Source organism: Carcharodon carcharias, chromosome 26 (genome assembly GCF_017639515.1).
Source record: "Carcharodon carcharias isolate sCarCar2 chromosome 26, sCarCar2.pri, whole genome shotgun sequence".
NCBI classification, from domain to species: domain Eukaryota; kingdom Metazoa; phylum Chordata; class Chondrichthyes; order Lamniformes; family Lamnidae; genus Carcharodon; species Carcharodon carcharias.
In genome coordinates, this window is record NC_054492.1 from 40,816,962 (window position 1) to 40,831,208 (window position 14,247).

The following is a 14,247-nucleotide window of genomic DNA, read 5'->3' on the forward strand; positions in this document are numbered from 1 at the left end:
AAATAATTTATTGAAGACACTCAAAGAAGCAAAAAAACAATTTTATCACTAATTTATGGTGTGTTATTGTGAAATATATAACTCAAAAATATTTTTACATGGTGATCTATTGGCAGGGAGAAAGGGGAAATAAAAGCTGCACAGTTGTACCTCTGCACTGTGCTTGTGAACTGCGCTCTCTGAAGTCAGATACCCAGTTTCCTCCCAGTTGGCTGCCATGCTCAGGGATGTCCCGTCCACCTGACTGCCTCAAGTTCAGGGCCACAAGATGATCTCGGAACTGATCCAAGGTCGGAATTCCACAGTCCATATGGTGTAGGTACAACTGCAGTGTTGTTAGGGAAGGAGTTCCAGGACTTTGACCTAGCAACAGTGAGCTAACAGCGCTATAGCTCCAAGTCAGGGCGGTGAGCGACTTGGAAGTCCCGTCATCTACTGTCCTTGTTCTTCTAGATAGAGGTTGTGGGTTTGGAAGGTCCTGTCAAAGGAGCCGTGGCAAATTGTTGCAGTGCATCTTGCCACCGTGTGCAAGTGGTGGAGAAAGTGAATGCTTAGGGTGGTGGTTGGGCTGCTTTGTCCTGGACGGTGCTTATCTTACGAGTGTTTTTGGAGCTGCACTCATCCGGGTAAGTGCAGAGTATTCTATCACACTCTTGATTTGTTTCTTGTAGTTGGAAGACAGAATTTGGACAAAACGTCAGCCTAGATTTAGTCCTCAAGTATCTAGAAGCAGCTTGAACCCCCCCCCAACCTTCCAAATCAGGGTGTACAACCACTGACAATGGCTGACAATATTGAGATTGCTCAAATCATCTCAAATAAATACTAAGTCCAAATAGATGCAAATTCACAGCATTAACAAGTTTATTCTACCTTCCCTTTCATGAGTTGGAAAGTTCCACTTACCTTCTTAATTCTATTGCACGTCGTATGCGTTCCAATCGGATTAAGCGCTCACGAATCTTTTGCTGTTTTATTTTTTCAAATGGCAGAATATCCTTTCTGTCCCTGAAGTTTGGTTTAGATGGAATGTGTTTCTCTTTGCTTCTTGAACTAGATGCCTATAAATGTTAAAGAAAAAAAAATTCAAACCAGCATCACAGCTTCAAATATTTTGTCGCATTTTTCTTCGTATTATGTCCTCCCATTCCCATGACATCAAATCAAAGTAGATATGTTCACCATTTTATTAATGCAGCTCTTTTGGTAGCATATCCCAGGAAAACAAGAAGTACACCTCGTTTGCATATACTGAAGTACCTAACACCTTAGTCAAATTACAAAAAACAGTCAAGGTTAGGATTCTAGTGTCTTGAGCCTACTGCAAATTACAAATGCTGTATGACACTTCTTCTAAATAGCCCGTTTAACAGTCTTGAAAAATTAGATCTTCACAGTTCTACAGAAAATTCAGAGAAATCTTTCTATGATAACCAAGAAAAGCTGAATGTTTGAGAACTACTCAAAACCCACGTGTATTAAGAGCTAAATGGGAATAATATCTTGACATTGTATTTCCCTCCAGGTCTGTGCTTTTCCTCAAGTCTGTGATTGGGAATGCGGACCAGGAGCAATGCGCTTGACCCTCTATCAATGTCAATTATGTCAGCCTGATAGGGTACGATGAACATGTTATCCCTTGCTAATTGAGAAAGGCCTAGTTTCCATTCAACTTTTCTCTTGCTTCTAGGTAGCATGGAAAAGATTCAGAATTAAACGTGTCGGAAATTACAAGCTTGCAGCTAGTCCACATAGCCCATCTTGATCCAATTTAAGTAAAAAGGCTACAATAGTTGAAATGGAACCAGGCTTCCCAAAATGATTCAGGACCACATACAAAAATTAAACCATATCAATACTTAAAGAAATAATTAGACAGTTTCATTCCAGGACCTCATTATAGAGGAATCAAACTATCAGGTACGATTTTTGAAATCATAAGTCCAAAATTAAGTACTAGCTTGAAACCAAAATTCTCACTCTACCACGTCTTTCTTGTTTCAGCATTTCCATGATTAATTTTGAAGCAGTATTAACATCTCCCTTAGGTGTCTTACATCATATTTTTTGCATTAATCTGGAGTTACAGTATTCCTTTAAATATCTAAAAACATTAAATTTAGAATTCAATTTTTAATTTAGATATTCAATGATTGGCTAGTGTCTTAACACTAAACTTTTAATTTAGGAAGTTTGGACACATCAGTATTAGATGATGTTGGGAGGTATGCAAGAAAACAGATACATAGGTAGACAAATGTACACAACATATAACAAATGGAACAAAGATGATCAGCATGTTACACTTGTAACCCTTTTCCTGTCGATATTCACCTGCTCACTCTTGCCTTTCTTTGCAGTTTTCACACTAACAACAGGTTCACCTTTAGTCTTGTCAATAACCACCATTCGATGAGGACTCTTCACACCTATGAAATCAAATAATTCATGGAAAATTAATTAAATTATGTTTCCAAGAACTCCTTTTTGAAGTTCATTGAAACTAAACAGGGATGCATGAAAACTTGTATACAACTCAGTTTGCACCCTCAATTAAAGTCTTCATCCAAAATACACATTACATCTTATGTCATAAATAGAAATACATACTCCTTCGCTTCTTTTCATCCACTTTTTTGGTATGGTCATGACTGCTACTCGTTGCACTCTCCTTCTCATCCTTTTTATTTTCTGGTTTTTTTGAGGAGCTTGACCCATCCTTGCTTTCTTTTCTTTCTCCAGGTTTTTCAGTTTTCTTATCCTCCTTTTTGGAAGAAACTTGTGTCCTGTATATTTAAGGTAAAAGAATTTTAACACCTGACATAAATGGGTCTGTTTATAATTACAGAACTTTCCAAAGTAATGCATATGTGTTGTCTATAATAATTATGCGAATGGAGTTCCCATGGTATTGTTTATGGCAAGTTAGAAATTACTGTAAAAAAATTGAGATAAATGTGGTGAAACAAGTAACTAAATGCATAACGATTAAAAGTTTTGATTGGTTTATACACACCAAAATTCATAATGGTGTTTCTCAGTCAGTTGACAAATGTTTTATAAGACAAAAATGGAGTTGGGAGACACGTTGTGGAGGGAGGAAAAGAAAAAATTGCTCCACAGAGCTGTCTAGTGCCCAGATTCAAACTATAATTTGATAGTTGACATAAAATTTAATTGCAGTAGCAATTTATATTGATAAATGTTGAATTAGAACTGTGACCATTATGTTAACAGCAGGCATTATGGTCTGTGAACTGGAAGCACGCAAGATTTGCAAAATGTATTTTCAAGCACGTGAAAACTTGGTCAATATAATTCTAAACTGAACTAAACTAAACTGAACTCTTAAAATTGCTGCTAGGTTATTGGGTATCTGATTCCAGTACCTCATCACTTGCACATCACAACTATTCCTTTTTAAAGCTCCTTTGAGTAGATAGGACATGTGATGGATGGGACAGATTCAATTGAGGAAAAGAATTGAATAATTATCTGAAAGATGATTTTCAGGACTGGTGGGAAAAAAGGGAGCGGTGGGACTAGGTGAGTTGCTCTTGCAGAGAGCTGGCAGCAACACGATGGTCTGAATTCTAAGATACCTGCAAACCAATAAATAATGGAGCGATCTTCCCAATTCATAGCAAGACAGGTGACAAAACAGCGTACATCTTTATTTGAACAAAATGGGACTAAATTTTTAAAGCAATCAAGTTGTATTAATTACTAATGTTTATCTGCACGTTGTGTTTGTCCCTGTTGCCCCAATAAATATCAAGTTAACTAATCTCAGCTGGCATATCAACAGCCATATATTTGGCTTCAGGACCATAGCGAAAAAAGGAAGGAGTAAGTAGTCAGGAATACTGCTCCCAACTGCTAACTAGCAATTCCTACTGAAGTACGCATGCTTCAGCATGATGAGGCTCGACTTTGATGTCCCACTCCTAGTGACACTCACTATTCCGGCTCTCATATGAAGTGGGCGAGACATTGGAATGTGATCAGCACCCGCTGAGCCGTATTCAATCAAAACATCAACAACATCAAGATCAGGCATAGGAGAAAAATTCTGGGGAGTTGGAAGCAAAAAACTAGGATATACTTACTTGCTAGTTGTCTTTCCACTCGTCGAACTCTTTTTATCACTGTTACTTCTGCTTGAACCCGTTTTCCCGGTTCCATCTTTTATTGTGGATTCTTTTTTAAAAGGATCATTTTTAACCTAAACAGATAAAGATGAGTTGGAATTTTTTTTTTTGAAAAAGACAAAAAAATAATTTCAGAAGTAATGGGCAGATTGGCTGTTTCCCCCATTTTAAAAATAAGAGCTAACACTCAGATGTGACAGTCTTTCTCAGAAAACTAAAACTAGTTTAGCTTTTTGGATTAGCACACCAGTATTATCATTTTGAGCATCAAAATGCCTGAAATTGGGAATAAACGATATAGTTATCTGTAATACATGATAAAAATATTCTGCCTGCAAGCACTTACTATAAACTTTCTTCAATATACTTCAGCTCACTACATTTATAATGGAAATTGGCCATGTAACTTTGCCATGCTGCATACAAGAACACTGTCCCTAAGTTGTGGCAGTGCACAGCCACCACCACCACAACAGTGGGTACAACTACAGCATGACAAGTTTACACCGATAGTTTGCATTCTAAATGGAAAAATAAAGATAAGGATCAAATGTATGACTTCCAGTGAGTCTTGAATTTCTCATGCTGCTCCCCAGCCTCTAAACCTGTTTCACCTGAAAACTGCATCTGGTCTTGACTGGGTTATATAAAATTGTTAGACAATCCCTGGTAAATTAGAATCAAACAAAGTATATTTAAAATACATTTAATCTGCATAGCAGTTTATCTTTTATATTTTGGACAACAGATATATACAGAGAAATGCTTATACTTTGGTTACGAATGTGCCACACTGAGCAAGCAATACTCAATAATTTTCAGCATATTCACTGACATTGAGTAATCTATTTTCTTGAAAATTTTTCATAATTAAAATTGGAGGTTCAAACAGCCTTCTTTTTAATCATTCTATTGTATACCACAAGCAGCAAGATTTTCAGCCCATTCAGAAAAGATAAAGGGAACAATACTGACTGCTCATTTCCCCATTTTCCAGTCTCATGCAACCAATCCCACTTGATACTTCTCTTTCTCTCCTCCCCTAGTGCTTGCTATGTATTCATGTGGTCTGATTCAAAACATCTTTAGCACCAGATTCAAGAATTAATATTGGGAAAGGTATGCTCTTGCTCCTTGCACTTAACAGGACCATTACCCTTTTCAAGTAGGTCCACCTGGATTTCTTTTCTGCTGAGACCACATTTCTAAAGGGTACAAGCTCCTGAGTAGAGGGGTTCATTTCCTTAATTCCAGCCTTGCCCAAGTGAGCCTTGACTTAGGGTGCTCGCAAATCATTCCACTGCGGGTTGCATAACAGATGAACTTGATTCAGTCTTCATCAGACATTTATACATGTGCATCCTCTAGATCAGTTTAAAGATTTTAAATAAAAGACACCCCAAAAGATTCTACACCAAGTTATGTCAGGCTGTTTATAACATTTTAAAAATATACCTCTGTATTGAGTAAACAGATATCAATTTCCCATTCAATAGATTTAGACTTACTACAAAACCCGACTGAAACCTTAATTTCTCCTATCCCCAGTTTTGGAGATTTACCATACTAACGCTCCTTATTTCCAGCCTCTTTTGTTAAACCCTTTCTACTAGTATTCTCTCCCAACTCCATTCTATTAACCCATCAGTTCCCATATTTGAGTGTGCGCTAAAGCCAAATGTTTTCAAATATTTATTGTGCTTTTTGCAGTAACAGAACACTCTAATGGAGCGTGTGCAATGATCAGGAAAAGGTGGTCTCCACTTGTCAATCTTTTAGCTCAAGTCTATATTATTTTCAAGGTTTATTGGTACTTTTGAAGGACATGCTTAAGTCACCTCTTACTCTGCTTATAAAAATGCAGCATTAAAGCCTGTACATTTAAATCATGGGCCACATAAACATTAAAAAGTTACCTTTTCAACAGAAATCTGCTGTCCATGTAGCTCAGTGCGATGAAGGTGTGAAATACACCGAGACATTTCTGCGCTTGAAGACATAGTCACAAATCCATAACATCGAGCACCAGGACTGCGTGCATTAGTTACTACTTTTGCACTCAGAACCTAAGACAAAATATGTACAATTTACTTCACGAGTCTTCATTAATATTGCTTACAAATATTCTCAATGTTTAATAATTCGCAATTCATGGAAAAACGTACAAAAATACATACCTTGCCATATTTACTGAACAGGTTCTTCAGATCAGCTGCTTTAGTATTTGAAGACAAGCCACTAATCCACAGGTTCTTGGTTGAACTGCTAGTGCTGCCACTGCTACTCCCAGTACTGCTATTAACACCCCCTATAACACGGATGAAAAGTAAAACAACTATAAAATATCAATCATTTTAATAAATTATTTGAATATATTCACTGTCAACCTCACAATGTATGTTTCAAACACACGAACTGCAAATCATGTTCACCCATCACCCCCTGTGCTCTATGATCCATGTTGGCTCCCAGTCCAGCAATGCCTTAATTTTTAAATCTTCATCTTGTTTTCAAATCCCTCCATTCCCTCACCTCTCCCCCATCTCTGTAACCTTCTGCAGCCCCACAAAACCCTAATACATCTCTGCACTCCTTTGATTCTAGCCTCTTGAGCACTGATTTTTCTTTGCTTCACCATTAGCTGCTGTGCCTTCAGATGCCGGGGCCTTAAGCTCTAGAAATTCCCCCGAGCTTCTTTGAACAATTCTCCAATTTTTGGTTACCTGTCCTAATATCTCTAGGGCCATGTCAAATTGTGTGCCACCTTGTGATATTATACTAGGTTAAAGGCACTATATAAATGCAAGTTGTAACAATGTTCTAACATAATTTCCAACATTCAAAGCAAACAGTCAAGATACATTTACAACACATTCTGAAGGCTGAAGAGTTAATCTTACCTTTTTCATCTTTAGTAGAGCTTTTATCTTTCGAATCCTTACTTGAACTATGAACACAAAACAATGTTAGAAAAAAGCAAACAAATAATCAAGCAAAGTAGAGCTGATTTGTCAAAGTACTACTGGGCATATTTATCAACACAAACAATGCATCTCCCCCTAAAACCACCAAAACTGAAAGATAACAGGTCGCTAAATTTAAAAAAATTATAACTGATTTCTGGCCACAAAGGTACCAAAGCCAACATGCCCTATACTTGAACAGAATAGTTCCAAAATCGACTCTTGTATCGACTTTCCAAAGTTGAATAAAGATCTAGACTTGTGCCAATTCTATTCAGTGAGCAAATCACAATATTCTCCAGTAAATCAGGAGTGGTTGTTTTGATTCCATACATGAGAATTCTTCTATTTGACTGAGTTTTTCACACAGGTGTTGATTGTTCAGAATCAATACAACACAAGGCTTTTTTAAAAATCTTGTAAATATCCAACAAAAAAATCTAATATAAAAAATGAATAAGTGAGCAGCGGGAAAATAAACTAGCAAAAATGCAAGCATAGTCAGTCTTGCTTCTGTTTTTTTAAAAAAAGCGTCATGTTAAGTCTCTTAAAAAGAATGGTAACATAACCTGAGACCTAACAAGCCAGTGGAAGAACCATGATTACTCACAAATGAAGACCAATCTTACTGCTGGTATTCAGTATCATAAATTGACATAGAAAAACAAACCTCTTTGCTTGATTGGATGCCCCAGAAGATGAGGGGCCTTTCTTTGAAGAATCTCTCTCTTTATCTCCAGTTTCAGCCTTTCTGGACCCTTCTCTGGTTTCCTTCTTTGCTGACTCTGCTTTTGTCCCCTCCTCTTTTCTTCCTTCCTTATGGTTTTTCTCTTTCTTTCCCTCATTTTTGACTTCTCCCTTCACATCCTCCTGGGACTGGGATTCCTTTTCAGCTTTGGTCTTACTCTCACCTTCTGGAGTTTTCAAGGTTTTACCTGTTTCCAAGAGATCATCTCCATCGAAGTCCAATGTGATGGCATCTTCTGCTTGGATTGTGACTGATATATTATCGTCATCCGCTTCCTTCAAAGATGCACTGGGTTCAGTTTCATCTTGAACCATTTGTTCAGCTTCAGCAAGGCCTTGCTCTGAAGGTAGAGATTTAGACACTTCACGAGAACCGTCATCTATATCATCTACATCTGAGGGATTTAACAGGAATAAACATGGCAAAATACAGGTTTAAATGTCAAAACTTTTACCTAGAAGGTGACCTTATCATTGATATTAAAAAGAAATACAATTTACCTAAATTAAGAAGGTTAGAAAACTACAAGGTGCATGTGAATCTGAATTCCTCAGTGACAAAAGTTGTTATGTGCAATACCTTTAATTACAAAGTCTTCCATGGAAATACAAACATCCTTAGAAGGTGCTATTCTTTGGTGCATGAATCCCAATTGCAATCTTTCTACATAATGGAATCTGTCATTTTCCAGTCAAGGTCTGTTTTCATTTGCATTCATCACTTCAACAAAGTTCAACAAGGTCCTCTGATTTGAGCATCTCAAATTTGTGGTAAAATCCATCTGATGAAATGGTCCATGCAAGCCATTTTCTCCACTGTATTCATCCGGATTGTGAAAGGCATTAACCATCTTCAAAATAATTCCATACTCTACACATCTCAGAATCCACTCATCCATCTTCTTATCACATTATGGAGAATAGGTAGCAAATTGCTCAGGACGGAAGTCTTCGGCAAAATCAACATCTCTTTTCATGTATTGTCTAAATCACACAGCAGTGATGGTCTTCAACAGTACATTTTTCCCCCCGCAAAGTTACATCTACATTGTGTTGAGTCCTCCACAGTTCCAAAGCAAAGCAGAGCAACGTTCGTACGTTTCATCTCCATTTATGTTCATTATACCAGCTGTTTACTGCAAAAATCAGAATCTCTACCCTTCAGATTCTAACCTGCCAGTTCTAGTAGTGCAAATAAAAGAAATGCATATCACAATCAGTAGAAACAACCATGCAACTTTGCAAGTGTGGAAACAGATCACAATTTATAGAATTGGAAGGCTAATTTGATGAAAGTGAAACTCATGTTCTGAAAAAAATGTTCCAATAGCAACCCAAAAAATTACACAAAATAATCCAATGTTCTCCAATTTGTTGAAGGACTCTATTTATCTGACATTGTCTTATAAGTCACAATGAAGGGAGGATGCACAGACTTTTCCTTCAATATGGAAAAATAAATCATCATTCAGGACATAAAATTAAGCAGTTATAAATAAGAGATTAGTGGGAAAAAATCATGAACAGTTTGTGTTGTGCATATTCATATATGCACTATAGTAACTGGCAAGTCTACTCATTGCACCTTTTTACAAGTCACAATTTGAATTTTAAAAAATATCCCTAGCACACTAACTTTCTCCAAAACAGGAGGGTCTTTTAATTCCATTTTGTGTTACATCTAGTGCCTTGTAATGGATTTCCAACCTTCATCTATTTCTAATAAAGTCAAAATGTAGTGCAAGTTACAACAGTAAATTGAAGGGAAGATACAAACTTTGCAAAGGCAGTGGCAACCTTTACATACCTTTTTCATTCTCATCCTCTTCTGCTTCCTGAAATATCTGTTCAAGACATTTTGGAAAAAAATGCAATTCTTGAATTTAACAACTTTTTACATTTAGACAAATACAAACAATTAAGCCAAACCCCACTTTCAGAGTGCTCCAATATACCAAATGAAGGTTGGATTAGATTTAAAACAATACACAATTTGGAACTTGGAATGAAACCCTTCTCATTCTAACAGCAATAAATCAGGATGCTTCACTGAAAAGTTGTAGAAGAGAAAATTGATAAATGTTATGCAAATCTGGAGCTTCAAAATTAAAATCAAATCAGAGTAGATCCAGAGCGTAACAACATATTTCTAACAAATGGGTCACGGCTAAAAGTACAGTTCTAAAACAATACTGAACCAACTCGAAGGAAAAATGAAGCTGGAAATGAAATAAAAGGGTCAAGAGGTCAGTTTTGTTAGTGGAACTTTTGAACTGATAAATCGGGAGTTGAGAATCAAAACAGGCACCAACTGATTAATAAGACATCGGCCTGCTGCCACATAGCTCAATTGCGATGCTTAAAATATGGAATTCAGTAATACAGACCAGGAATGTCCCAGATATCGACATCCAGTTTGTATTGAGCTAGCAGAAGTTTTGCTAGAGCAACAGGGTGTTGGGGTGTGGCGAGGGGGAAGAAAAATCTTACCAGCATTATCTTGATGATTACACAAACACCAATCAGGCAATAGACATACAGTGCCCATACAAGCATATCCCAAGCATGAACAGCACTGCTAATCAGGGGCAGGGAGAGAATGCTAACCAATGAAAAAATACTTCTGTATGACTAATAATTTAGGAAGTTTAGGGCCATGCAAGAAACAATGCATCAACTACGGGGTTTTAAAATAGTGTTGGTTATTCAAGTCTGCCTCCTTTTTAAATATAAATTGTAGCATCATTCAAAATGACTAAAGGCAGTTTATCTTTAAATTTCGATGAATATTTCAAAACTCGAGTTGCTCGCAGCAATACACTTTTTTTAAACAAACAAATATTACATTAAGCCATACATGCAAACTTCAGGTCTTAAAAAAACTTAAAACAAACGTCCTTTGCTGTTGAAGACTCGAAATTCCAGAACAAAACCAAAGAACAAATATCAACAATTAAACTCCTGCCATAAATGCCAGGCTGATTAAAATTTTAGGTTTGCTTTTGTTTATTTAAAATTGAGAAAATTGCAAATAATCACTGCAATTCTATTAACAGTTAGAAATATTTTTAAAATATCGTTCATGGTTAACTAAACAAGTATAAGCCCCTCCCCCATGGTTTAAAAAGACTTGATGAGAAGATATATCGAATTAGCTGATCTCTGCTTGGGAAATAGAGGAAAGGTCTGCCACATTTCCCATTCTTGATCACTTTCCAATGTACTTTGCTGGGTTTAAGTGTATCTTTGGCAGAACCTACATGCAGAAAGCAGTGTCCTGTTCAACCCATAGCAAATCTTCAAAACCCCACATTCTATCCGTCATCCAGATTGCTTATTGCCATTTCCATAACATGACCAGGCTCTGTCCTTTCCTCACCGTCACACAAACGGATGGATAGGTATAATCTCCAGCAACCTCCTCATTGGTCTCCTGAGCTGATCCAAAGTAAACCACCACCCCATCCTATCCTGCACAAGTGCTGATCAATCACCTTTTATCTTGATCCCTTCAGACTCCATGTTCCAACAAACTGAACTGAAAACCTGAGTAACTGTTTACAAATGTGTCTAACCCTATCTTACCCTATTTCTGTAATGTTCAGTAGCAAGCCCCAGCCCACATTATTTGTCATTGGCATGTTACACACCTCCTTTGCCCACCATCTAGATAGTTGAACCCTTTTGGTAAGATCTAAATGAGTAATTAATACCCAGGAACTGTGCTCTCAGCAGGAAGTCAACATTGTCAGGAGTAAGAAAGGAAAAAATTGGTGACATAAAATCCTAAGCCAATAGAAGCGTTTACCTCTTCAGGCAAAAGTACATCCACTTCTTCAAGAACAAGCTCTTCATTTTCTTCCTCTGCCTGAATAAATAATGTGAACCACAATTCAATCCCATTTCAAACTGCTTGAAGCATTCCATACTCAGATTAGGCAAGATTTTGTTTTAAATCTTCAAACCAACTGTAAGCCACTCATACAACCTAAGCAGCAGCAAGCACCATTATTTGATTAACAATATAGTACTACGGGTTGAAGGAATCTTCTAGAATTCTCTGCCTGAAGACAGGTCCTTGGCGATTATTTGCCATACAAGGACAAAGTGCCATGATTTTTTACTAAGTGTCGGATGTGAGGCAGGGCCCAAGTCCAGCTCAATATGACCTAGTTAAACCATAACACAAGGAGAACATTCCCACAGCCCACTCCAAGTTACTTCCCGGCAGTTGAATTTAATGATGTTTTCCTCATCATCTGTGCAGCCATTGGTGTGCTTGTTCAAACAATTAACATACCAAATAAAAGGAACAGTCTAAGTTGTAAAGCAGCTTGAATCTCAAAATACCCCTTTAATTTTCCAAAATGAGCACTGAAGCAGTTATGAAATCAACTGGTCAGAATAAGTACAGATATTACAAATGCCATTTCAAAATTAAGGCTGTATATCTGATATCTGACAATCAAATCTAACATACAACGGAGGTCTTTCAATATAATTACTGTGAAATCTCTGAAGAAGCCTTGAATATATGGCAACTTAGGAACATAAGCAGGCTATTCAGTTCTTTGAACATGTTCCGCCATTCTGTTTAATCATGGCTAACCTGAACCTCGTCTCCAATTATCCATCTTCACCCCATATCCCTCAATTCTTTCACTTAAAACTCCAGTGGTCTCGGTCTAAAACATTCCAATTAACCCACCATCCAGTCTCTTAGGGAAGAGAATTCCAGATTTCCACTACCTTTCACGCACAAGAGTGCTTCATGATTTCCTAAATGGCCTTTAATTTTAAAATGATGCTCCTTACTCTGGATTCCCAAGATGAAAAAGCTTCACTGTATCTATTGTATTGAATCCCTTTATAATTTTAAACTGATTAGATTATCCCTCAATCTTGTATTGTCAAGGAAATACAGACCAACTTGTTGCAACCTGTCTTCATAATTTAAGCATTTAAGCTTTGGTACAGTATAATTCTACTGGATCTGCACTTTATCATCCTCCAAGGATAATACATCCTGCAAGGATCAGCACCCAAAATTGATGCATCACTTCACTTATATTCCAATTCCTTAGAGAAAAGGACAAACAATCCATGAGCTTTTATGATTTTCATACCTATGCACTAGCTTTTCGTAATCTCTGTACATGGACATCTAAATCCCTTTGCTTCTCCACAGCTCCTGGTTTCTCACCATTAAGGAAGCAAGCATTCAACTTGTCGTAGGTTGGATGCAAAGTGGATAACATCACTTAGTCTGTTTATGTATGTTTGTAACTTCCTGCTCCATCTATATAACTTAGTATGCCTCCTAACTTAGTGGTATCTGCAAATTACATTTCTAAGCCAGATTCCTTTTTTAAAAATATTTCTTCATAGGACGTGCATGCTACAGGCTAGCAGAACTTTTATTGCCCGCCCTAAAACGCCCTGAGCAAGTGGTGGTAAGTTATCTTCTAGAACTGGTGTAGGTACACCCACAGTACTGACAGGTAGGGAATTCCAGGATGCTGACCCAGAGACAACAAAATAATGACAATATAATTACAAGTCAGGATGGTGTATGACTTGTAGACGAACTGAAGAAAGTGGTGTTAGCTCGAGTTTGGTGCTCTTGTTTTTCTAGACAGCAGAGATGCTGGATATGGAAGGTGCTGTCAAAGAAGCTTTTCTGAGTTGCTGCAGTGCATCTTGTAGGCAATGCACACTGCAGCCATGGTGTGCCGGTTATCACTCAGAAATTGCTAAGATTTCGGTTTACTATTCTCCCTCTGCAACCATGTGCTCTCATCTAATTAACACTCAGGATTAATTCTGTCCCTTAAATTAATTTGAAGCTTCATGTGAAGTCAGTGACACGTTCAGCTGACATCATCTCAGCCTGTCAGCAACCACCTGCATTGAAAAAAAGGGGGTACAATAATAAACCATAAATCATTCCATGTACCTGCAATTCCAGTGGCATGTTAGGCTGGAGATTACTGAAAATAAAATAATCTATTATCTGTCATTATGGCAGTCACTTAATGTTTCAATTTGAATCATGCAGCTTGGCTTCCTTATTCTGTAATCTAATTACAATATAGTTTATATCCATGGATCAGACACTGAATTAATCTTAAAATGACAAAAAAACCTAGTTTACTGAAGACCCAATGAAATAGTGTCACATTTCAAATTTAGAATGAGGTAAAGGAACACTTCTTTATATATTTGGTATTATAAGAAAGAAACCCATTTGCATGCATTTACTTGAACAGGAGTAATGATTTTAATGGTTAGTACATGCTCATGGGTAAGTCAAACAAATACACTAGAACTAAACTTACAACATATGGCTATTCTTTTCACAGGATATTGTTTGCAGCAAAAATCCT

At 37.1% G+C, this 14,247-nt stretch overlaps 1 protein-coding gene across 5 annotated transcripts in view; it reads right to left on the reverse strand.

Annotated features, from left to right (window-relative positions):
• The window catches only part of sltm (SAFB-like, transcription modulator), a 48,645-nt gene that overhangs the window by 20,791 nt on the left and 13,607 nt on the right, over window positions 1–14,247 (reverse strand). For 2 of the 5 annotated variants that reach the window (XM_041174826.1, XM_041174825.1), the window contains exons 5-14: window positions 11,670–11,729; window positions 9,669–9,705; window positions 7,785–8,256; window positions 7,052–7,098; window positions 6,329–6,459; window positions 6,068–6,217; window positions 4,110–4,225; window positions 2,611–2,786; window positions 2,335–2,429; window positions 907–1,061 (exon numbers count right to left, since the gene is read on the reverse strand). In XM_041174826.1, the coding sequence (XP_041030760.1) occupies window positions 907–1,061; window positions 2,335–2,429; window positions 2,611–2,786; window positions 4,110–4,225; window positions 6,068–6,217; window positions 6,329–6,459; window positions 7,052–7,098; window positions 7,785–8,256; window positions 9,669–9,705; window positions 11,670–11,729 (1,439 nt within the window). The remainder of the gene's footprint in view (window positions 1–906; window positions 1,062–2,334; window positions 2,430–2,610; window positions 2,787–4,109; window positions 4,226–6,067; window positions 6,218–6,328; window positions 6,460–7,051; window positions 7,099–7,784; window positions 8,257–9,668; window positions 9,706–11,669; window positions 11,730–14,247) is intronic. The other 3 variants (XM_041174827.1, XM_041174830.1, XM_041174829.1) reach the window with 3 other exon arrangements.